The sequence below is a fragment of the Phodopus roborovskii genome, unplaced genomic scaffold, assembly GCF_943737965.1.
Source record: "Phodopus roborovskii unplaced genomic scaffold, PHOROB, whole genome shotgun sequence".
In the NCBI taxonomy this organism is placed as follows: Eukaryota; Metazoa; Chordata; class Mammalia; order Rodentia; family Cricetidae; genus Phodopus; species Phodopus roborovskii.
In genome coordinates this window covers 135910-157921 of record NW_026125407.1, presented here as the reverse complement: position 1 = coordinate 157921, position 22012 = coordinate 135910, and the positions used below count along the sequence as shown (strand labels likewise).

Sequence of the window (22012 nt, the reverse complement as noted above, 5' to 3'; positions counted from 1 at the left end):
TATGCTAATTGAGAGTAGATTAATATTAGGGCGTGCCATCCTGCAGAATAATTTCATGGAACTAAAGTCTCTTGTGTATTCTTTGTACAATTCCCAACTGTGGGGGAGAATCTCCAGTGTTCCACTTTTAGAAATGTCAGAAATAACAAGAATTCTTCGTTAGTTGATGTTTTATTACCAGAAGTGTTGGGAAACTACTATCTCACAGATCCCTTTCCATCTCATTATCTAGGCTTAGATGTAGTAACTTGCTAAGGTTATCAATTCAGGAGGGTGATGAAAGATGGGGACAAGAACTGGGCCATTGACACAGTTTGTGGCCACTGCACTGATCTAATTTTATTACATGTATTTATTTGTTTGTGTATGTGTTGGCAGTTGCATTACAGCACACATGTGAGAAGGACAGGACAGCTTACAGGAATCAGGTCTCTGCTTCGCTGTGTCAGCCCTGCCGAATCAAACTTGGGTCCTCAGGCTTGGCACTTTACCCACTGAGTCTGTGCTTTGTAAATTTATTTTTCTAGAACTGTGTTTAGAGTCTGTATATTAATAAGTGAAATTGATCCATGGTTTTTATTTTTTACTATTTATGTTAGAATTTGGTAGTAGAGAGTTGTGCCATGCCTGGGGACCTTTGAACAAGTGTTATGCGGAAGTTATCTGTTCCGTAAAGGTTGAGAAAGACTTAGCAAATATACATCATCTTCTTACGGTGCTTCCTTCTTGGGAAGGTGGGGTGAAGGAACTGGTTAGTGATACTCCATTTGCCCGTGGTGCAGTATTCCTCTAATTCCCATAAAATTTATATAATTTTATGAAAATAATCTATCTTGAACTTTCAAAGACTGGCAAAGACTGTACACAGAATTACAAAGTTAATTCATTGTTTATTTCTTAGACTCTGTAATGTTTATAATTTTTATTTTATATACTTAGACATATTTCTGGTTTTCTCATTTGTCTAAAATTTGCCTTTGGTGTTCCCATTCTTGACCGTCCTTTTAAAAAGCTGTTCTTTGCTTCCTTTAATATTTTAATTATTAGGTTTTAGTGTTAGTTTTTATGTTTTTTTAAACATTTTAATGGTTTTGTTCTTGTTTTGTATTGATTCACTAGGCTCTCTCTCTATGTATATCTCTTTCCCCTTCCTTCCTCCTGACTTTTTTTGGGGGGGTAATAAACACAGTTTATTCCTTTAATTACAGACTTAGTTGAACTTTTATCTTTTCATATGCTATATTCTTGGCTCTTGTTGTTTGGGGAAACTGTAGTTACAGATTTATTTTCTCTTTGATATTGTGGAAATTATTAGCACATGTTAAGAATTATGAAGTGATGAACTGTAGTCACTAAAGATTTTTATCAATATTTAGTACTACTAGTTTGTACTATTTCTAAATATTATATAGACACTACCTAAATTAAGCTTTTATTTGTTTTGGATGTGCCATTGACTAGTCTCCAAATACTGCCCGACTTCTAAAGTGACTTTCCTGATTAACTGTACAAATCCTTCTTTACTTTTCTGCTTAGGTTGGAGACCACAACAATTTACTTGGAAAGGTCTGTGGCAATGCAACCCTGCTACCCATTAGATCAATATCTAACAAAGTCTGGATCAGGCTGAGAATAGATGCTTTAACCCAGAAGGCGAGTTTCAGAGCTGACTATCAAGTTGGTAAGGAAACTTCTGCTTTCTTGTTTGTGTGTGTGCACATGCGTGTGTGCGTGTGTGCGCATGTGTGCACATGCGTGTGTGTGGTTGTGTGCATGTGTGCGTACGTGGTGTGTGTGTGTGTGTGTGTGTGTGTGTGTGTGTGTTGTGCCTATTGAGGCCAACACATTGATGTTGAATCTCTTCTTCAATTCTTTTCCATCTTATTGAGACAGGGTCCTCCCCTGAACCTAGAACTCTATGATTCAGTTGGATTGGCTGGCCAGTAAGCTCTAGGGTGTCATCTCTCTCTGTGCTCACCCTATCCCCTACCACCCTAGAGCTGGGATTGCACACACACCATTGTACCAAGCTTCATGGGTGCTTGGGAACAGAATTCATGCATATGCAGCAAGCACTTTATTGACTGAGTCATGTTTTCAATCCTATCTTTTTAAAAATTATTTTACTGTTTTATGTGAATGGGCTTTTTATCTACATGAATGTCTGAACACAGCATGTGTGCCTGATGCTCTCAGAGTTCAGGAGATGTGTCAGATTCCCTGGGATTGGAGTTGAAGCTGGTTGTAAGCTGACACAGGGGTACTGGGAATCAAACCCAGATCTTCTAAGAGAAGCCAGTGCTTTTAACTACTAGCCATCCCTCTAGCCCCTTAATGTCCTTTTTACTTGTTTATTAATGTTAAATTTATATTATTTTAACATTTTAATTTTTAGTTTATTTTAGTTATTGTATGTTTTTGAATGGCATAGAAAATATTCCCAAAGATGTCACATTCTGCTGTTTCCTTAATCAGAGTTAGATTTTTAATGACACTGAAGCTAAAAAGTTTATTTCTGAGCAAACATGGTTGTTTTTCCATTTATAGCTTGTGGGGGTGAATTAACAGGAGAAGGAGTCATTCACTCACCTTTTCATCCTAACGCATATCCTGGACAAAGAACCTGTAGGTGGACCATCTCCCAACCCCCCAAACAGATTGTTCTCCTCAACTTCACTGACTTCCAGATTGGAACTTCTGCCCCCTGCGATACTGATTATATCGAGGTAAGAGTGAAATACCATTGAATTCCACTAAAGCCACTACATGCTGTTTATATGAAAAGGACTATTGCTTATACAGACCAATATCTCATAAATATAGATATGAAGTTTCTTAGCAGAACACTACTTAATAGAATACATTATGTACATGATTATAGAACATGATGAAGGGGGATTTTTACTAGCATGAAAAATCAGGGAACATTATAGTACAGAATATAACAGGAATAGACAATATATTCACTCAATAAAATGCAAAAAAACCCACTTGACACAATTTGACTGCTTCTTATAATAAAAACAGTTTTAAAAACTGTGGAAAGAGAAACTTTCTTAATTTGATATAGGGCACCAAAACCATACACATACCATCATATACAGTGATGGAGATACTAAATGCTTCACCTCCGTGATTGGTTGAAAGACAGACATATTGTCTCATCACTTCTGCTCAGCACTATAATGGAAACTCTTGCTAGAGAAATGATGCAAGAATAAAATGCACCCTGAATGGAAAGAAGAAATAATACTTATTCTATTCACAGTCCCCAAAAGGGACTGATTGTGCACGCCCTACCACCACACACACACTTATTGATTGCTAATAGCTTCACCACCAAGGGTGACAGTTTCCCAAATTAGGCATTTAATAAAAATTAACTTGGCTATATCTACTTTTCCTAAGGTTGGTAGCAGTTCGGTCTTAGGATCTCCTGGAAATGAAAAGTTTTGTGGCACAAACATACCATCATTTTATACATCTGTGTATAATGTTCTCTATGTCACATTTATGAAAAGTTCTTCTGTGGAAAATCGTGGCTTCATGGCTAAGTACAGTACTGAGAATTTAGGTAAGAACATGTCTCTTTATCCCCTTCTGTGCTTCTATCATAATAAATGGGCAGTTAAATTAGGGATGTTTGTCTGTGTATAAGGCTCTAGGTTCAATCTCCACCTCTGGAAAGGCAATTTCATAAAATAAATGAATTATATAAAATCAATTATTCTGTGAAAAATTCTGAAGTACACTTAAAAACAAAGACTATACTTTCAACAAATACTTACCAATAGTTATTATGTTTCCATTAATAGAAGACTAAATTATCATATATGGCAGATAAGCAACAGTTTTATTTTGAGCTTTTAATAAATTATGATAAGCACATTTTATTTTGGGACCTGTGTACCTTATTCATTAACTATTGTTATTATTATTGTTATTATTTTAACAGAATGTGGAGAAGTTCTTACAGCAGCAATGGGAACCATTGAAAGTCCTGGTTATCCAAATATCTACCCAAGTGGTGTAAATTGTACTTGGCGTATAGTAGTCCAGCAAGGCCAACTGATTCGTTTGACGTTTGAGTCATTTTACCTGGAGTTTCATTACAGCTGCATAAATGATTACCTGGAAGTTTATGACATTGGTGCTCAGATGTCTCTTGGGAGGTAAGAATGTTCTGTTGTTTATGCTAAACTTTGAAGCATAATATGTAGACTTTTTGTACATAGACAAAGTCAGTACTGCACACACAGACAGACAGACAGACAGACAGACACACATACACACACACACACACACACATATATATATATATATATATATTCTCAAGTCTGTGTTGTAAATTGGCAACATATTTTGTTTGACCTTATATACTATCTTATTGACAAATACATGATTTAGCATAGTCATCATTTCACTGGTAATAACACAAAATATCATGATATGTCATCAACTATAGTCACCTTGCCTTGTAATAGATATCTTGGGATGTCCTCTCCTTTCTACCTTTTACAAGCATCTTTCCTTCCTCCCCAGTTATCCTTAGGCTCTGGTAAGCATCATTACATTATCTACTTTTTAAGAATCCATATATCAGAGCTATCATGTGGTCCTACTATTTCTATGCCTGGTTTATTTAACTTAATATAATGTCCTCTAAATTTACCTACTTTTTTTTCTGAGTGGCAAGACTGCATTCCTTATAAAATAGTATCCCATAATACATACATACATATATATATATATATATATATATATATATATATAATTTCTTTATTCATTTATCTATGACGGCACAGGGTGTTTCTATATCTTTGCTATTGTGTATAAGGCAGTAATAAACACAAAAGTGTAGTTACGTCTGCAACATACTGATTTAATTCCCTTCAGATACAGTCACTTGGCCATAAGATAGTTACATTTTTAACTTCTGAAGAAATTCTATATAGCTTTCCACAATAACTCGTTCACATTCTTACTAACAATGCATAAGGGTTACTTTTTTCTCTGCATTCCCAACAACAGCAATAACAAAATCTCTTTTTTTTTTATAACAGTCATCATAACAGGATGAGTCTGGGATGGAGTTGGAATGAGAATGGATCTATAGGCTCCTATGTTTGAATGCTCTGTAGCTGTGACCAAGCTCCTAATTAAATGCTTACTTTTATTAGAGTTGCCCTGGTCATGATGTTTCTTCACAGCAATAGAACAGTATCTAAGACAGTGATAACATATCATTGGGTCTTGAGTTTTCATTTCTTTGTTAATGAGTAATAAACCCCCCCCCCTTTTTTTTTCATAGATTCATGACTCATTTCTATGTCTTGTTAGGGATAATTCCCATTCAGGGCATTTGCCCATTATATTGATCAGATTATTTCCAATTGTCATTACTAAGTGTTTTGTATTACTCATATATCTTGGGTATTAACTGTTTCTCCAGTAATCCCCATTCTATTGGCTGAATATGCATTCTGCTGGGTTCCTAGCTATGCAGAGCATTTATAGGTTGCTAGAGTTCCATCTGTCTGTCTTGACTTGCCTGTGCTTTCTATAGAAATCCTTGTCCAGACCCATATCATAAAGTGTTTTTCCTGTGTCTCGCTAGTCTAGTCACTCCACTTCCCACATTAATTCTTTAACACACTTTGAGGTGGTTTTATTTATTTAATTTTTTCTGCATATGCATATTTATGTTGCCCAGCATTTAGTACCACATAACTATGCAGAATCTGTGCTGCTATCTATATATTGATTTTTCCAGACCTTCTAAATCTATGTAATACAATTGTAATTATTTTAATGTCTTTCTTTACTCATTCAATGATTATGTAATTACATACTATGTTTTAGTTGATTATTCTCTCTCATTATGAGTTATATTTTCCTATTTCCTTTTGGACTTGATATTTGATAGGTTGTTAAGAATTTTCAATTTTATGTTTTGGACACTAACCATTATAATTCTTATAAAAATATTTTTGGATTTTGTCCTGTAATATTATTAAGTCACTTTGGTCAGTCCTTTCCCTTTAATTCATTTATTTTCTGCCCTTGACAATTTCCCCTCTTCCTTTGATAGTGTCTTGAGAGCCACTTATATATTTCTCCCTCAGTTTCAGAATTTTTAGTGCAAAGTTAAATTCAGTCTCCATCATTTTGTTTGTGTTGAAATCAGAGTTATTCTTATTGCTTTTTAAATATTTATTTATTTGTACCAGTTTATTTTATTGGCTGTATCACATGAGTGTGCCCACAGAGGCCAGAATTGGATCCCTTGGAACTGGAGTTACATACATTTACTAATTTCTACGTAGATGCTGGATATTGAATCCATCCTGTAAAAGAGTAGACAGTGCACATAACTGCTGAGTCATTTCTCCAGCCTCCTTTGTTATGAAGGAACAATGACTAATTATACCTTTCCCTCTCCTCGGGCTAACTGTTAAAAGACAGTAGGCACCTTATACAAGAGGTCACTGTCCAGACACTGTTTTCAATGTTTATGTACAATATAGTAACTGATGAAGATGTTAAGAACTGTGTGAAGCAGACAAAGAAAATGAGGCAGAGAAATTGAGCTATGTGCCCAAAGTCATGATGCCCCTGAGTGACAGGACTGGCTGGGGCTTGTGCTGGATGAGTTTAGGTGCATTGATTCTCTATATTACAGTTCCATGAATGAGTTCCTTAGTATAGTATGCTAACAGCAGGCTAATGCTGTCCCTGCTTAACTTCCCATTTATGTCAAGGCACTCAGCTGGACACACAACTCTTTCAGTTAGGGAATCATGAATAAGTGTGTTTATACTGTTACTGAAATGTATTTGGTTTCAAGGTTGGTAGGAAATAGAAAATAGCCTGATATATCATCTTTACATGTCCTAAATTTTGGAATATTAGTTCAAATATACTATGTGTCTAAAAAAATCTGTTTATCTCTTCTTTCTTTGTTTGGAACAGATATTGTGGAAAATCCATCCCACCTTCTCTTACCAGCAGTTCCCATTCAATAAAGCTGATGTTTGTGTCCGACTCTGCTCTTTCACATGAAGGATTTTCCATAAAGTATGAAGCATTTGATGCATCATCAGGTAACATCGTTTCTATTGCAAAAGAGATCTAATGTCTAAAACACAGAAATACCTGAAATAAAGTATAAAAACAATGCCAACATTATTAAATATAGGGTAATTATGCTATCTGAGCTGGGTGCCATTTTAGGAATTCTGGGCCTTAATCCTTATAGTATACTTAGAAAGATACTTGATGGAGTAAAGTAGCATACAGTGCATATTCACAGCAGGCAAATGGTCTGTCTACTTGCTAAGTATTGCACATTTCTGGGCCTGGGCGTATTCTTTCTGGGAGCCTTGTGTCCAGCCATCTTCTCTACAGCTCTTACTCTCATAATAATAATAAAAAAAAAAGTTCCCACTCCGAGTTTCTAGCCAGCTTTTCACTTTCTTCTCCTCCAGGGAGTTTGGTCATTGTACCTTGATCCAGGCAAAAATAGTTCAACTTCTGTGTTCTGGAACATTGGCTTTAGAAATTGAGAGTACACGAGACTTGTATATGTCCATCTTTGGTGGAACTCACTTTAGCAGATAGCTCATTATCTAGCCCAAGCACACGGGGAAATCACATCCTGAGGATTTAAAATATAGTGTGTTGTGTTGTGTAATTGACATTTTTAACTTGGCCTTATTCAGGTGGTTAACAGCCAAAAACCAAAGTGGATTTCTCAGGAAATTAGTGTGTGTGCAATTTTCCATCCTTCTGTAGTTTCATCTCTCTCGTATATTTTGCCCTAAACCACACTGAATATTAGATTTAGAGTAAGTCAGTTGAGCTTTATGAGGCACAATTTTCTCATCTGTGTAATTAAAAGATTAGATGTGATGATCTTGGAAATGTTTTCTGGTTCTAATACTCTATGAACATAATTTTAATTTGCTGCATGAATACACTCTTAAATATCTTAAATAACACACAATTCAGGCAGTGCCTCCTGAAAATATCATGGAGATCTTCATAATAATATACAAAATGAAACATAGGTCTGTAATGACTGAAATGCTTGTGTTAACATCACGTCAGCTTGGAAGGCAGTATGAAGTGACAGCTGAGAGCCATTAATGGAACCTGAGGAAGACAAATTTAAAACTTGATGAAGTTGTTCATAAAGATAAGATGCAGGCAAAACTCAACAAAGCAACAGATAAACTAGACAGGAAGGAAACTGATGGGGAACCAGAGTTTGGAATATGCTCAACTACTATGTATGCTCAGAATACATGGCTGGGCTCAGTCTCTCTAAAACCCCTCTAATACAGAAGAACAAAGGAAAGGGGAGAAGTGAGAGGAGAGAAAAACCAAGGCTCAGGAAAGAAGACACTGAAGGAGCAACTGCAAAGACCCTCCGTCCTGCTTCCTCTGTGTTAGTCATTACTCCAGCCCCCACTTGGTCCAGACAGAGCTGAAGTCACAGTCAAGGGAGCACATTCTTTCTGATTCTTGACTATTCACTTTGTGTCTGCCTTTTGCTGGATGAACTCATAGAACTGGTTAACACAGTCATACCATTTAAAATAGCAATTGGATGATGGGACCCAGAAAGTCATTTGGGCAGCTGGATTGCATGAGTTGCTAAGGCCAGCCCTGTGGTATGACTCAGAACACAGCTGGCTCAGGAGATGGGAATGGAGGTTAAGTGGATGGTGACCAGGCAGTTGGCTAGTATTCTCAGGAGCCTGGGTGAAGGGAGCTGCTGGCTGGAAGGATAGAGGTGAGGACTGTCTTCTAGGGTAGCATATTTTTCTGGGTATTTTCTGTAAACTAAAATCATGTCAGATAGAAGAACCAGAGGACACCCAATCACTGGCCTGTAGTCTATTTTATTCTTTTGGCAGAAGTTATTTTTTTGAATGATGATGATAGCTTGGACTGCTGCCTAGTTTCTTAGCACAGCCTACAGACATTTCCCCCTGAATCTGTCCTGCCGTCATTTGATGGAGTCAAAATTTCCTGATTTGAATCCAGTTACACTTCCATCTGTAGCTCCTGCCATAAGACCATGATGTCAGCCCTTAAATATGCGTTTGGGAGGAAGGATATTGGCTTGTTGTTCATACTCTGACTCCTCCCTAGGCATTCTGCTGTAGCTCTCATTCAAATGTGCCTGGACAGATAGAAACAAAAGACAACAAAAATAACAGTGTTCGGTAGAAACTCATCAGAACTCCTTACCACTTTCAGCATTTACTTGCATGAAGTAGAAAATATTTAAATATTGAAATAATATAATTGGTACACTTTACCATTTAAGTTGTAATCACATACTATTAACATCTATTACTTGTCCATTGATCAAATATAAAACTAATAAGAAAGAAACTTACAAATATAAACAAGAGCAGAAATGAACTTAAACTTTTAAGACTAAATGATATCTATTTAGCAGTTACTCCATTATTTCTCAAACTAATTCCTGGTTCATTCATTAAAAATGGAGTTGGATGAAAAAAAAAGAGTGGAAAGTATCAGATTTTCCATACAAAGTTGGGCATCTCGTCATGAAATCTATCTAAAAATCTCAGTAGGCATGATGGGATTTTATTTTTATAATGTGTCAATAAAGTACAAAGCACAGTCTACCCCAATTAATATATGAGTGAGGCAGATAGCAGATAGCAGTCATCTAAAAAAAATAGCCTGGATTCACTATTCAGTTCATTTCTGTTGTCATTTATGACAAGGCCACAGTAGAACTGTGGTGAATGTTTCTTACTTTTTGCAAAGAGAAGAGCTTCACAATTACACAGAGATGTGGCTAATCTGGTTCAAACTGCAATATTATAAACAAATATAAAAAGGTGAATCCACTGGGTTTTCCTACCCATCTCATTCCCTCTTACACTCCAGTGAGTGTTTAGTGCTAGTTTTCATCATCACCTTGGAATGACCCAGAAAGGTAATGCATGAAGTTGAGAAATGATAGCAAGAAGGCCACAGGGAATTTATTCCAAGAAATGGGCAGAGAACATTCTGTTTCTATTTTTAAATTTCAATGTGGTAAGAACAACATTCTCAGAATCTACTGGTCATTTTTTTTAAATCTTCAGAAAGAGGAGATTGCCTTCTTATAAACTCAGCTACCAGAGTTCAATTAGAAATTCTGATTAAGGTCTAGAGTAAACTTTAACTGAGAAATTCACATGGATCAAATTGAATTCATCTTTATAGTACATAAAAAACTATTACAAAATAACATAATAATTAATTATGCTCATGTTTGGAGGTCCTATTCACTTAGACTAAAAGTAAGGTCAAGGAAAGTCTATTCATTGTTAGTTCCAGCTTGACTTGGAAGTGTCAGGCTTCCCTTGATTGTATACCTCAATCTGAAACTTCTGATATTACATACTCAGATGTTTTTTGGGAAGATTTTTTTTCAAATATATTAATCTCTAAAATAGTTTCAGCTAGTAAATCTCAAGTATTTTCTTACGTTTGTATGTACAAATAGCCTAGCACTTGTCTTCTAGGCATGTGTGTGTGTGTGTGTGTGTGTGTGTGTGTACGTGTGCATGCCCTTGCAAGAGTAATAACCTATGTGTTGGTTCTTAGAATGAAAACAGTTCTTAATTGTCATATTTTTTAGTCCCTTACCAGTCTAGGTAGACATTTACTCTGTAGAAAAAAAACTAGGAATTATAGAAAGGGGAGGTGGCTCAATGGGCAAAGTGCCTGTTGCATAAGCATGAGGACCTGAGTTCAAACCTCAGATGCCATGTAAAAAAGTAAAGCTAAGACTGTTGGTCTATCATCTCAGGGCTGTGAGTGTGAACAAGCCAGATTCAGGGAGCTGCTAGAACAAACAGCAAGCTTGGGTTAAATAAGGGACTCTTTCTCAAAAACTAAGTGGAGAAGTGATCAAAGAAGACATCTGACAGTCAACCTCTACTTCTGCACATACCCCCACACACACACACACAAGTACACACTTGTGCACATACACACACAAACACACACACACACACACAAACCCACAAACTGAGATTATTAAAGAGTTCAGGATTTGAAGAGTTCAAGTTTTATCTTGTATACAAACTAAAAGAATTTTTAAAACTTAGTTTCAAACAGTCTCAGTCCCCTTCCACACCTCTTTGACTAGAGGGGATGTTTATGTTGTTTCACAGTACACAGAAAAGTAAAATGAGACATTCAATGTAAAATTACATTTCAGTAGGCTGGAAGGATAGCTCAGTGATATAGTGCCTGCTTGAGTTGAGATCCTTGCCACCTATGTAAAAAAGCCAGGCATAAATGTGATCTCATGCACCTACAACCCCAATGCTGGGAAGGAGGAGATTGGAGGATTCCTGCAGTCTGCTGGACAGTGAGCCTAGCAGAATCAGTGAGCTTTGGGTTCAGTTGCAGACCCTGTTTGAAATAATTAAGGTGGATAAGTGATGAAGGAGACACTGGCATTGACATTTGACCCTTACATGCACACAAACACATGAACATGTGTACACAGGGACACACAAATAATTTTATGTATGTAAAGGCCCAGGGCCTTGCCAGATTTAAAATGGGATTGCTTATGCCCACACAGTTCTGTAATAGCTGCTCTGCCTCTATTCATGATCATCTGATAGGTTGTCTGTGAGGACAAAGAAAAGGCAGATGAGCACTGAACCTCTCTTCTCTCAGGCTGAGCACATAACCCATTCTTTTGACTGGAAAAATCTTTGTCCTTTTATGGTAATGGGCTTCTGTTTCTTATCTAGGAAATGCTTGCTTGTCAAAATTATGAGGACTTCCTCTGTGTGTCTTCTAGAAGTTTTATAGTTTGAACTTTTAGGTCTGCAATTCATCTAAATTTCCCAGTATGGTCTAAGTTAAGTTTCCAAGACCATTCATTTAGAAAAATTATATTCAGCTGTGCAAGGAAGTGTCTTGACCCTATTTCTCCCAATTCTACCCCTCCCCAGAATTCCCTTTAAGCCATTGCTGGCAGCAGTTGTCCATGTGTATTATGTGAGTGCTTCTGGAATGCCATGATGTCCACATGGTGTTTTATAGAAAAAGGATAGTCAATTACATAACATTATAAGCTCCTGTTCTATGAAAATGTAGAGTGATATATACTTTTCAAAAATTTTCTTTTGGCGACCTTAGATCCTTTGTATTACTATGTCTTTTGGTTTATTTTTTTTAAATTGCCTGAAATCCTATTGAGTTCATAGATCAATTTGAGATTACAAGGCATCTCAAACTGTCTTCATTCCATGAACATATTTTAACTTGCTGTTTATTCAAACTTCCTCTATTTCTATGAGCACTATTTTAAAGTTCCTAGAGTTGACTTTTTCATTTTCACTCAGATCAGCATGTGCTTTATGCTCTTGTATACTGTTTTGTGCATCCCAGTTTGGCCGATACACCATCCCAAATTGATTTTTAGACATTTATATTTAATTATGTAAACTTTTGAAATGCAGGTTTTAGTGTCAGCACATTTTTTTTGATTCATAACCTACATAGATTGTCACAATTGTGAATTACTGTTTTGTTTTACACTGCCTTCCTTCCTCCTTCCTTCCTATTGCAGAAAGTAGGACTGCATGATGCTTAACAGAAAGGGTGAGGTCAGACATATTCTCATTCTTCATTTTGGTCAGAAAACATTTAATCTTCTCTTTAGTTCTGGGGTTTTTATAGATTACTATTTTATTTATATTTAATGGATGCTTATTTCTCCAAATGATGTAATCAGAAGTTGTTTAAAATCCATTTACTATGGTGGATTAAGTTGCTTGGTTTTCCAGCAACAAATAGTCCTATACTCCTAGTGTGAGCAATACTTGCTATAACACGGTCTTTACATCTGGAACTGCTTTTCTTAATTAGTGTTTTGTTGGTCTTGCTTGAGTATAACAGTAATATTTAGCCTTACAAAATGAACTACAGAGACACCTCTTGTTAATTTCTTTTTGTTTGTTTGTTAGTTTTTGTTTTTGTTTTTCAAAATAGGGATTCTCTAGACCAGGCTGGCCTGAACTCACAGAGATCTGCCTGATTCTACTTCCTGAGTGCTGAGATTAAAGGAGTGTGCCACCTATGCCTGGCCTCCTCTTAATTTCTAAACCTGATTAGTGTAAATAGTCCCTTGCTTGACTATCACTAGGGGCTATACACTATACACTCTTTTCTTTATAGAACTGTTTTTTTATGATACACTGTATTTCTATGATGGATTGAGGCTGTGGAAGCTCTTTTTTTTCTTTTGAGTCAACTATGGCAGTTTGTGGCTGGGAACAAATTTGTCAAATTTATTTGCACTGTTTTTGTGAGCCTGGTCTTTTATTGATTGGAGACTCTAATGCATCTTCCTTTTTCACTCTTTAATTATATTCCATTTCACTTGATTTCATTTCTCATCTGTGTATTTTATTGATTTACTTATTTAATTTATTTTTCTTGAGAGCTTGTTCAAAAGTTCTGGTAGGTGGGACATGAAGCTTGTCTTCCCTTTGACTATAGAATGGTAGTCTTCTGTCTTCTGTTACATAGGGATTTCCTCAGATCCAGAGCTCAAGTGGGACAGAGGGATGGACACACATGCTGCTGGGGATGGGGGCTGTCCACCTAAATAGCTGTCCTCACAGCAGACGGCCCTCAAGTCCTGTTTGCTTTTCTTTTTCTATTTTCTGTGGGTGAATATTAACTAATGTTGTTTTCTAATTGGAGAGATGATTTGCTTTAAGAATTTGAGTAACTGGCTAACACTAGAAACTGTGTGTGGACTCATGGGTTTGTCCGTTATGTTACTTAAGGGATACTGTGTCCTAAATAAAATTTATAATCCATTAGTTTAATGAATTTTATATAGTAATGTTCATGACTGGGTATTGAACATTTAGAATAGGCCTCTTCCCATTCCTTGTACTGTTCTTTCTCATCCTCACCATCTTCCTCCCTTTATCTTCATTCTCTTGGTCTTTTCTTGCCTCCTTTTTGGGGCGGACTATCACTGTGAGCCATTTCAATTAAGTAAAGCCTTCATTTTTAGTATTTGATAAATATCCCTTCATGGGACCCACATAGATAGTAGATCCTATAACATTTTACATGTGTCCTGTGTTCCCAATACCAATAATTTCACCCTATCTGGATAAATATATGACACAATTGGGGAAATGTAATTACACAGCCTCAGCATTTATTTATTTGAACTAAAATATAATAGCTCATTCTCTCCTACAGCACAGTTAAACTAGACTTTGTTGGTAAAACATCTCAGATTGTAAGGGCATAAGGGACTGATGGTTTTTTTTGTTGAGCAGAGTCTGAAAAGACTGAACAGGCCAAGTTCAAACACACTGGAGAAGTTGCTGTTTAATTATGATGCAGCCTTCCAGGTTGGCTGCTAGTTATTCCATAGTAATAATTAATCATACACTTCACAATTATACTTTTCTTAGACCCATTCTGTCTTGAAATGTAATGATGACTATTGCCATATGTTTATGTTTAGGTGGATACTTTAGCTGCATCATCTCATTCTCTTAAAACAATACCCAAAGTTAGTAACCATTACCATCATAGAAATGACAGAACTGAGATCAGGAGATGAGTGGCTTGCTTGTTTCCATACCATGTCTATACCTGAGACAGGCTTTGATGGAATGTCCCTTCAATGGCAGGTGTGCTTACTACACCTAGCTCTGGTTTCCATACCTCCTCCATGGCTACCTAATCATTTATCATAAACACACACATTTATAAAGGGAAACTATGAAGAGAAGTACAGAACTGTATTATTTCTAAACTCCCTTATATCTGCATAGTTTAACCTAATTTTAATGTTTATGGTGATTTACATAATTTAGAAAAATTGTAACACTTCTAGGACCAAAACTGTTATTCTGTCAAAATATACGCAACTGTGTTTGCAACATTGTTAAAACTTAGTATTTCCTTGCATCTGAAATTTTAAAAACATTTTTTCAAAATGAAATCAGTCTTTGAACATTAAGAAAATACTGCTGAAATTCAAGTACAGGGACACAAATTAATGCATGGCACATTACTGGATACATGCAAATGCATAATGTTTTCAAATTTTTCTCTCTGTTTCTTTTCACAGTGTGCTTAAAAGAATATACAGATGATTCTGGGACACTCATCTCCCCCAACTTCCCCCATAATTACCCCAATAGCTTGGATTGCATCTACAGGATCACAGTGGGATTCAACCAACAGATTGCATTGAATTTTACAAGCTTCGACTTGGAGAACAAAGTGGGGAAATATTGTATTGATTTTGTGGAAATCAGGTGTGGGCTTTTATATCATTATAACCTTTATTTTCATCAATAATCTCAGAAAAGATGAAAGGAAACATAGAAAGTTTTGCAAATTTATCTTATACATTCTTTATCACAACATGAAATTTGTCCCTTTAAGCATGATATAGAAGAAAAGGAGAAATTTTACAAGATTTATAGTTATTTGAGATTTTACTTTCTTGATTTAAATTATGTTTACATGCTTGTGTGTGAGTGTGATTATGTGCATGGAAGTGTGGTGCCTGTGGAGGCCAGAAGAGGATGTTGGATCCTCTGGAGTTGCAGGTGGTTGTGAGCTATCCATTGTGCATACTGGGACTTGAACTCAACTCTGGTCCCTCTGTAAGATCAGTAAGTAATCTTCACTTCTGTGTCATTTTCTCAATCCCTGATAGTTATTTCAGATTCTTACATCAGGAATATTTTGCAGTAAACTTCAGATTTTATTTAGGAAGGAAACAGAAATACTACTACACCATAAAATGTGATACTCACTATTAATGAAACCTAATTTCATTTCCATTGCTGTGATAAAATATCTTGACCAAAAGAAACTTAGGTGAGGAAGGCTTTATTGTAGCACACAATTTCAGGTTCTAGTCTGTCAAAACAGGTGTGCAAGGTGCCAGGAACTCAGCTAGTCACATCATACCCACAGTCAAGAGCAAAAGAAATGAATGCATGCATACTTCTTGCTAGCTTACTTCATAATTGTGCTCTGCTCTATTTCTCTGTGTCATATAGTTCAGAAACCCCTGCCTAGGGGATGATGTTACATATAGTGGGCTGATTCTTCCCATATTGGTTAATTTAATTAAGACAACACCCCCACAGACATGGCCACAGGCCAACGCAGTAGCCTCATTAAGATTCCTATCCCAGATGATTCTGGGTTGTGTCAAGTTGATAATCAATACCTACCATCATAGTTAAATACCTTCATTCTTCATGTAAAACCAGCCTAAGTATTTGGGTCTTTGCTGTTTATTTAATCTAATTATATCACTAGAATCACTGGTATAATAGTAACCTTATATTTTTTAAAAAAATATTAAGTCTAGAATTGTGCTTAAAATTTTCATTTACTATTTGTACTCTGAACAAATGTATTTTTTAAATTGTATTACTGGCAATGGTATATTGGTATATATTTACCTATATATACTCTATATCATTACATGAAGTGATATTAGGCTGAGTATTTTGGTAAGCAACTGTATCAAATATTTTAGTTGCTACTTCAAACTTGGAATCTTTTAATACTTTATAATAAATTTTATTCTTTGCTGTAAAGTAAAATACTCAATTAACAAATTATAATTGAACATATCAGGCTAAACCAACATAATTTTATTTGATGGGAGGGGGAGTTTAAGAGTCTCACTCTATAGTCTAAGGTGGTTCAGAATGTACTAGATAGTCCTGGCTGCCTTCAACTCACAGAAGTCCTTCTGACTCAGCCTACTGAGTACTATAATTATAGATGTGAACTTTCATGCTCAGCTTAATTTTCTTAATTTATGCCAACTAAGTACTTGGTGTTAACATTCAATGAATCATCTTTTTGAAAAAATACCTGTAGATTTAAAATCCTCAAAACTTCTTAGGAAAATAATTATTTCTACAATTGTCCCAAATATTACCAATATGTATATGTTATATTACATCTTGAAGATTTCTAAATCAGTATGAAATATGTAATATTTATTTAAAATTAAAAATATTGGTTTATATTTTGAATAATTGGTTCTATATCCTGCATTCCCTGGTCTATTTGCTAGAGGCTTTGATAAGGTGAATCTCAAATACATCATCTCTGCAGCTGGTATAAAGAAGCCATACAAGCCATAAGTAACAGACACTCTTTATGAAGTCATTCAAAGACTAGTCAGTAAAGAGTGAGACTTGAGAACTTGACCTTGTGTTGTTTAAAGTCGTGTTTAGGAGATGCCAGCTGAGGAGACTGGCAGTGCATCTGCCTCCCTGTACTTTGAGTATGTTGTATGTTTATTGTATGTTGCAAACTGTAAGTTAACCCATTTTCATTTCTGTACCTGTCACAGAGATGGAGGCTACGAAACTTCACCACTCCTTGGAAGTTACTGTGGCTCAGTTTTGCCTCCTCCAATCATCTCTCACAGTAACAAGCTATGGCTAAAGTTTAAGACTGACAGCACAGACAACTACTCTGGTTTCTCTGCTTCCTGGGCTGGATCATCAACAGGTAAGTAGCAAAGACCTGGCTTTTTACGGGAGAAGCCAAACTGGTAAGTTTCTTCATTATGTTGCTACTTGTCCATTTTCCTAGTTAACTTTCATCATTCTTTATTATAAATTCCAACATCAGAAATGTTTTTGGATTAATAGCAGCATATATTTTGAAGGAAGAAGAAAGTTCTAGTTCCCCAGAAAATTTTATTAAGTTACTCATCTTCACTAGAAAAAGGAAAGTCTATCAGTGTTTAACAGAACTTTACTTGATCTGCTGAGATGCTTTACTGAGGAACACAGGGTGGGCATGGTGGCAAATTCCTCTAATTCCAGTTCTAGGGAGGCAGAGGCAGGAGGATCCCACATTTGAGGGCAGCTTGAACTATAAAACGAGTTCTTGTCTCTGAAAAACAAAGGATTGAGGTGTGAGACTCAGTAGTAGAGCTCATGCTTACCATGTGTAAGGCTCTGAGCTCCATCCCCAGCACTGGACAGGTCAGCATGCAAAGAAGAGCTGAGTAGCTGCAGGATGATTTAGCCAAGGTTAATCTTGCAGGAAGAAAAGGCTGTGTTTCATTCACTGTTTTCCCTCTGCAGGCTGTGGAGGCAAACTCACCACCTCCACAGGGCTGTTCACATCCCCCAACTACCCGATGCCCTACTACCATAGCTCTGAGTGCTACTGGCAGCTGGAAGCCAGCCATGGCAGCCCTTTCCTGCTGGAATTCCAAGACTTTCACCTGGAGCATCACCCCAGCTGCTCCCTGGATTACTTGGCTGTATGTACAATGAGTCCCTGTGCCATTTGATGCTCCCCTCTTACTCAGCACACAAGATGCACTTAAAATTTTTTTAAGACTCAAAAGGATTTAAGAGGAGCATTCACATAAAAGATTTAAACAAAGTAAAACCTTAAAGAAATGTGGAAAAAATGACAATCTTCTACATAGAATGTACTGAATAATTTGATGCATTAACTATTTAAGGTATTTTACTATAACCATAAAGATTTGGTAAAAATATCCTGAGTAGTTATGGACTTTATCCTGACCATATCTATATGACATTTTATATGTGTTGAAAACTTATTGAGGTAAACTAGAGTAGATAGTAAACTCATGTAGCTATGTCTTCCTATAGTTTCTGAAATTTACTATGCTCCTCTAGAATCCTATAAGTAAAATGGGTTGAAATTTCACAAATCACACATTTTATAATTATCACTTATGGTCTCAAAGTCTGTACTGAACTTCCATTTTGCATGTTCAGATTTCAATCTCAGTTCACTTGCTTATTGTCACATATTTCAGTTTATTGCCCAAGTTTGGAGACACATTGATATAAGTTAGGACTATTCTGTAGTTAAAGAATACATATATTATGTTGCCATTTCTTTACTGAAAAGTCCTTTACATTCATAGCCTTGATCATCTAATGTGCAAAATGTCTTATTAAAGGTGTATGATGGCCCAAGTACCAGCTCCCATCTGATAAGTAAACTCTGTGGAGATACCACACCAGCTCCCATCCGTTCCAGTAGAGACAGCATAATGTTGAAACTGAGGACAGATGAAGGCCAGCAAGGACGTGGCTTTGAAGTAAAATACTCACAGAGTAAGTACAAATTCCAACAGCAGAGAACCCCCAGAGAGCGTTAGCTGGATTGAGTCTTTGAAATTAGTCTTGGATTCTTACATGAAAACTTTGGAGTCATTGGAAGGAAAAATGTGTACACATTAAACCCAATTTCATATCACTAAAATGTCTGGTAAACCAGGAAACTCAGGATAGTTTTTGCTATGCAGAGACAGCTGTAGTTCAGCCCAGGGTCATGTAACACTCTAATGACTGCTAGTTCTCACTTGTAGCACAATTTACAATCCTTTAATGAGACATTGGTCTAATGAACAAAGTTACCTCACAGCCTATGTTCTACCTTCTGCCTTAGTTTTATTAAATAGAGAAGCTTGTATGGGGAAGGTATGATCTTTATTGTGGGCCATAACTTTCCATTCCCTTCCTTGTCCACTTCCTTTACCTGGAATATTGAGTTTTTATGTATAGCTTTGTTCTTCAGAAATTAATCATTATTTTATATGCAAACAGCTTCTTATCTGATTGAGCATGTGGTAGTTCCTTTAATTGTGTTATTGCTTTTCCTCTCTTTCTCTTGGTTATTATCAGGTTATTAAAGCCTCTCTCTCTGTTTTTTTTTTTTTTTGTTTGTTTGTTTGTTTTCCTTCTAATAGTTTTTATACACAGGATATCAGTCCTTACAGACAGAGCAGAGGCTGGGGATGTAGATCCCTTGGCAGAGTACTTGTTTGGCATGAAGTTCTAAATTCCATCTCCAACACATCATAAAACTAATTGTGTTCACAGGTGTGTAGGATCCCAGTATTTGAGAAGTTCAGACAGGAGGATCAGAAGTTCAAGGTCATCCTTAACTGCATAGCAAGTTCAATTCTAGCTTGTGCTACATGAGCTCTTGTCCCCCACCCCGCCTCGCTCAAAAACAAAACAAAACAAAAAACCACTTGCCATTTGAAATTAGTTTTCAGGCAGTGTGATTTGTGACAAGTGAGAGCCACCTGTGTGGAGTTGGAATACAGACTGTTGCTATGACCTGGCCACCAGTCCTGTGATTCCTGTTGCCTATGGCCATACTCTCGCACACACATCTAAAAGAAAAAAAATTATTGAGAAATCCTCTGTTAACAAAAGTGTAGCCTAAAGACTTTCAGGACAATACACTGCGTATCATGCCTGCTACAGCAACGGAAGAATCCGAAGGGCCATATGCTGTGCCTGAATCTCTAAGCAGTGCCACCACATTCAGGGTGGAGTAGGAAATAATCTAGGAACCCCATCGCAGAGACAGCACTGGAACGTCATAAGTAACGAGAAAGAAAATAATTTTTAAAAATATAAACAATAAGAAGAATGATGCATTTACTTTGTTCAGGTCATTTTGATAGGTTGATTTGGTGCTTGATCCCAGGATTAGATAGCTAGAACTGCTTGTGTGGTTTTGATGAAAATTCATTTTAAGCAAATTGTTCATAATCGAGGAATTTTATTTCTTCTTTCCTATTTTGGGCTCCTTCTGTTCATTAGGAATTTCACAATGAGTAATTTTGTTGAGACTCATGCAGATAGCTGTATGTTCTAGGTATTACCATTCACAAAAGCTGTGTGTTCTAACTGTTGAGTTCAAAGGTCAGAATGATCATTTATTCCAAATGTTTCTGGTAGAAAACAGAAGCATAGAGGGCTCACTACATGTTTCTAAATTCAGCAGAGAGATCAAAGAAGAATCACATTACGGTCGAACAATCTATAGGAACTAATATCTATTTTAATATAATTGTTCCATTTTCATGACATTTTGATGCTTCATCTAAATATTATTTCACATTATTCTAAATGGAGACTCCTTCAGCATAAAATGGCATGCCATGTATACATATATATTTATTAATCTAGAGGGAAAAGTTGGAAAATCTTAATGTCTTCTTAAACAGGAATCTCATATACATCTCAAAGACATTATAACATATGTGGAAGTTGTTCTTAACAGTTACGGCTGTTTTTTTTTTTTTTTCCTAGCATGTGACAATGTAATAATAGTGAATAAAACCTATGGCATCTTGGAGAGCATAAATTTTCCAAAGCCCTATGACCTTAATCAGCGTTGTAACTGGACCATCCAAGCAACAACAGGAAACACTGTGAACTACACATTTCTGGAATTTGATGTAGAAGAGGGTGTAAACTGCTCCCTGGATTATTTAGAGGTAAGTGTTCTGTCTTCATATCAAGTAAAAAAAGCTATGCTAGAAGTTTTTCATCCTTTTCATAATCTAGTCCCTAATCATGGCCTGTGTGTCTGTAATATATCAACTACCAGTGTTATGTGAATGGGTGTGTTTCATGCCTCTCATTGCACCATTTTAATCTTAACCTAAAAGTACTATCTTGTTTGTTATTTTGATGCTTTATCTCTATGCATAAGAGAAAATGTTTGAATATGTTTGATTCCTAATCTCCTGGTACTAAGTATTATTTTCATATTTTAAAATTTAAGTTCAAGTAAGTCAATATTCAGTTTGCAAAACAGACATTTTATTTGTTATAAAAATAACTGTCTGAAACATTAATTCAAATTTCTTTATGCAATCTTATGCAGTAGAAGTTCCTTTAGTATTAAATGTAGAATATGAGGTAATCTGCTATTTTTATCATGGGAAATTTCATTTAAGAAAGTTGTTCTGATGACTTTTATATGCAACTTGCAACATTATATATTTTAAAAATTAAGAAGATACTCATTCTGTTTGTTTTAGTATTAATATCCACATGAGTTAATATTAATTTAGATCTTGGTTTATACTCTCATGTGTCATACAACCATTTCATTTAAACAATTGGCA

General features: G+C 36.0%; 1 protein-coding gene across 1 annotated transcript in view; it reads left to right on the top strand.

Annotated features, from left to right (window-relative positions):
• LOC127215282 (cubilin-like) overlaps positions 1-22012 on the top strand; it is a gene marked incomplete at both ends in the record, with an annotated part of 174129 nt that overhangs the window by 22356 nt on the left and 129761 nt on the right. The window contains 10 exon segments of the mRNA XM_051175657.1: positions 1537-1681; positions 2548-2726; positions 3409-3574; positions 3956-4172; positions 6973-7103; positions 15167-15356; positions 17432-17592; positions 18177-18358; positions 19037-19193; positions 21189-21376. Of these exon segments, the coding sequence (XP_051031614.1) occupies positions 1537-1681; positions 2548-2726; positions 3409-3574; positions 3956-4172; positions 6973-7103; positions 15167-15356; positions 17432-17592; positions 18177-18358; positions 19037-19193; positions 21189-21376 (1716 nt within the window).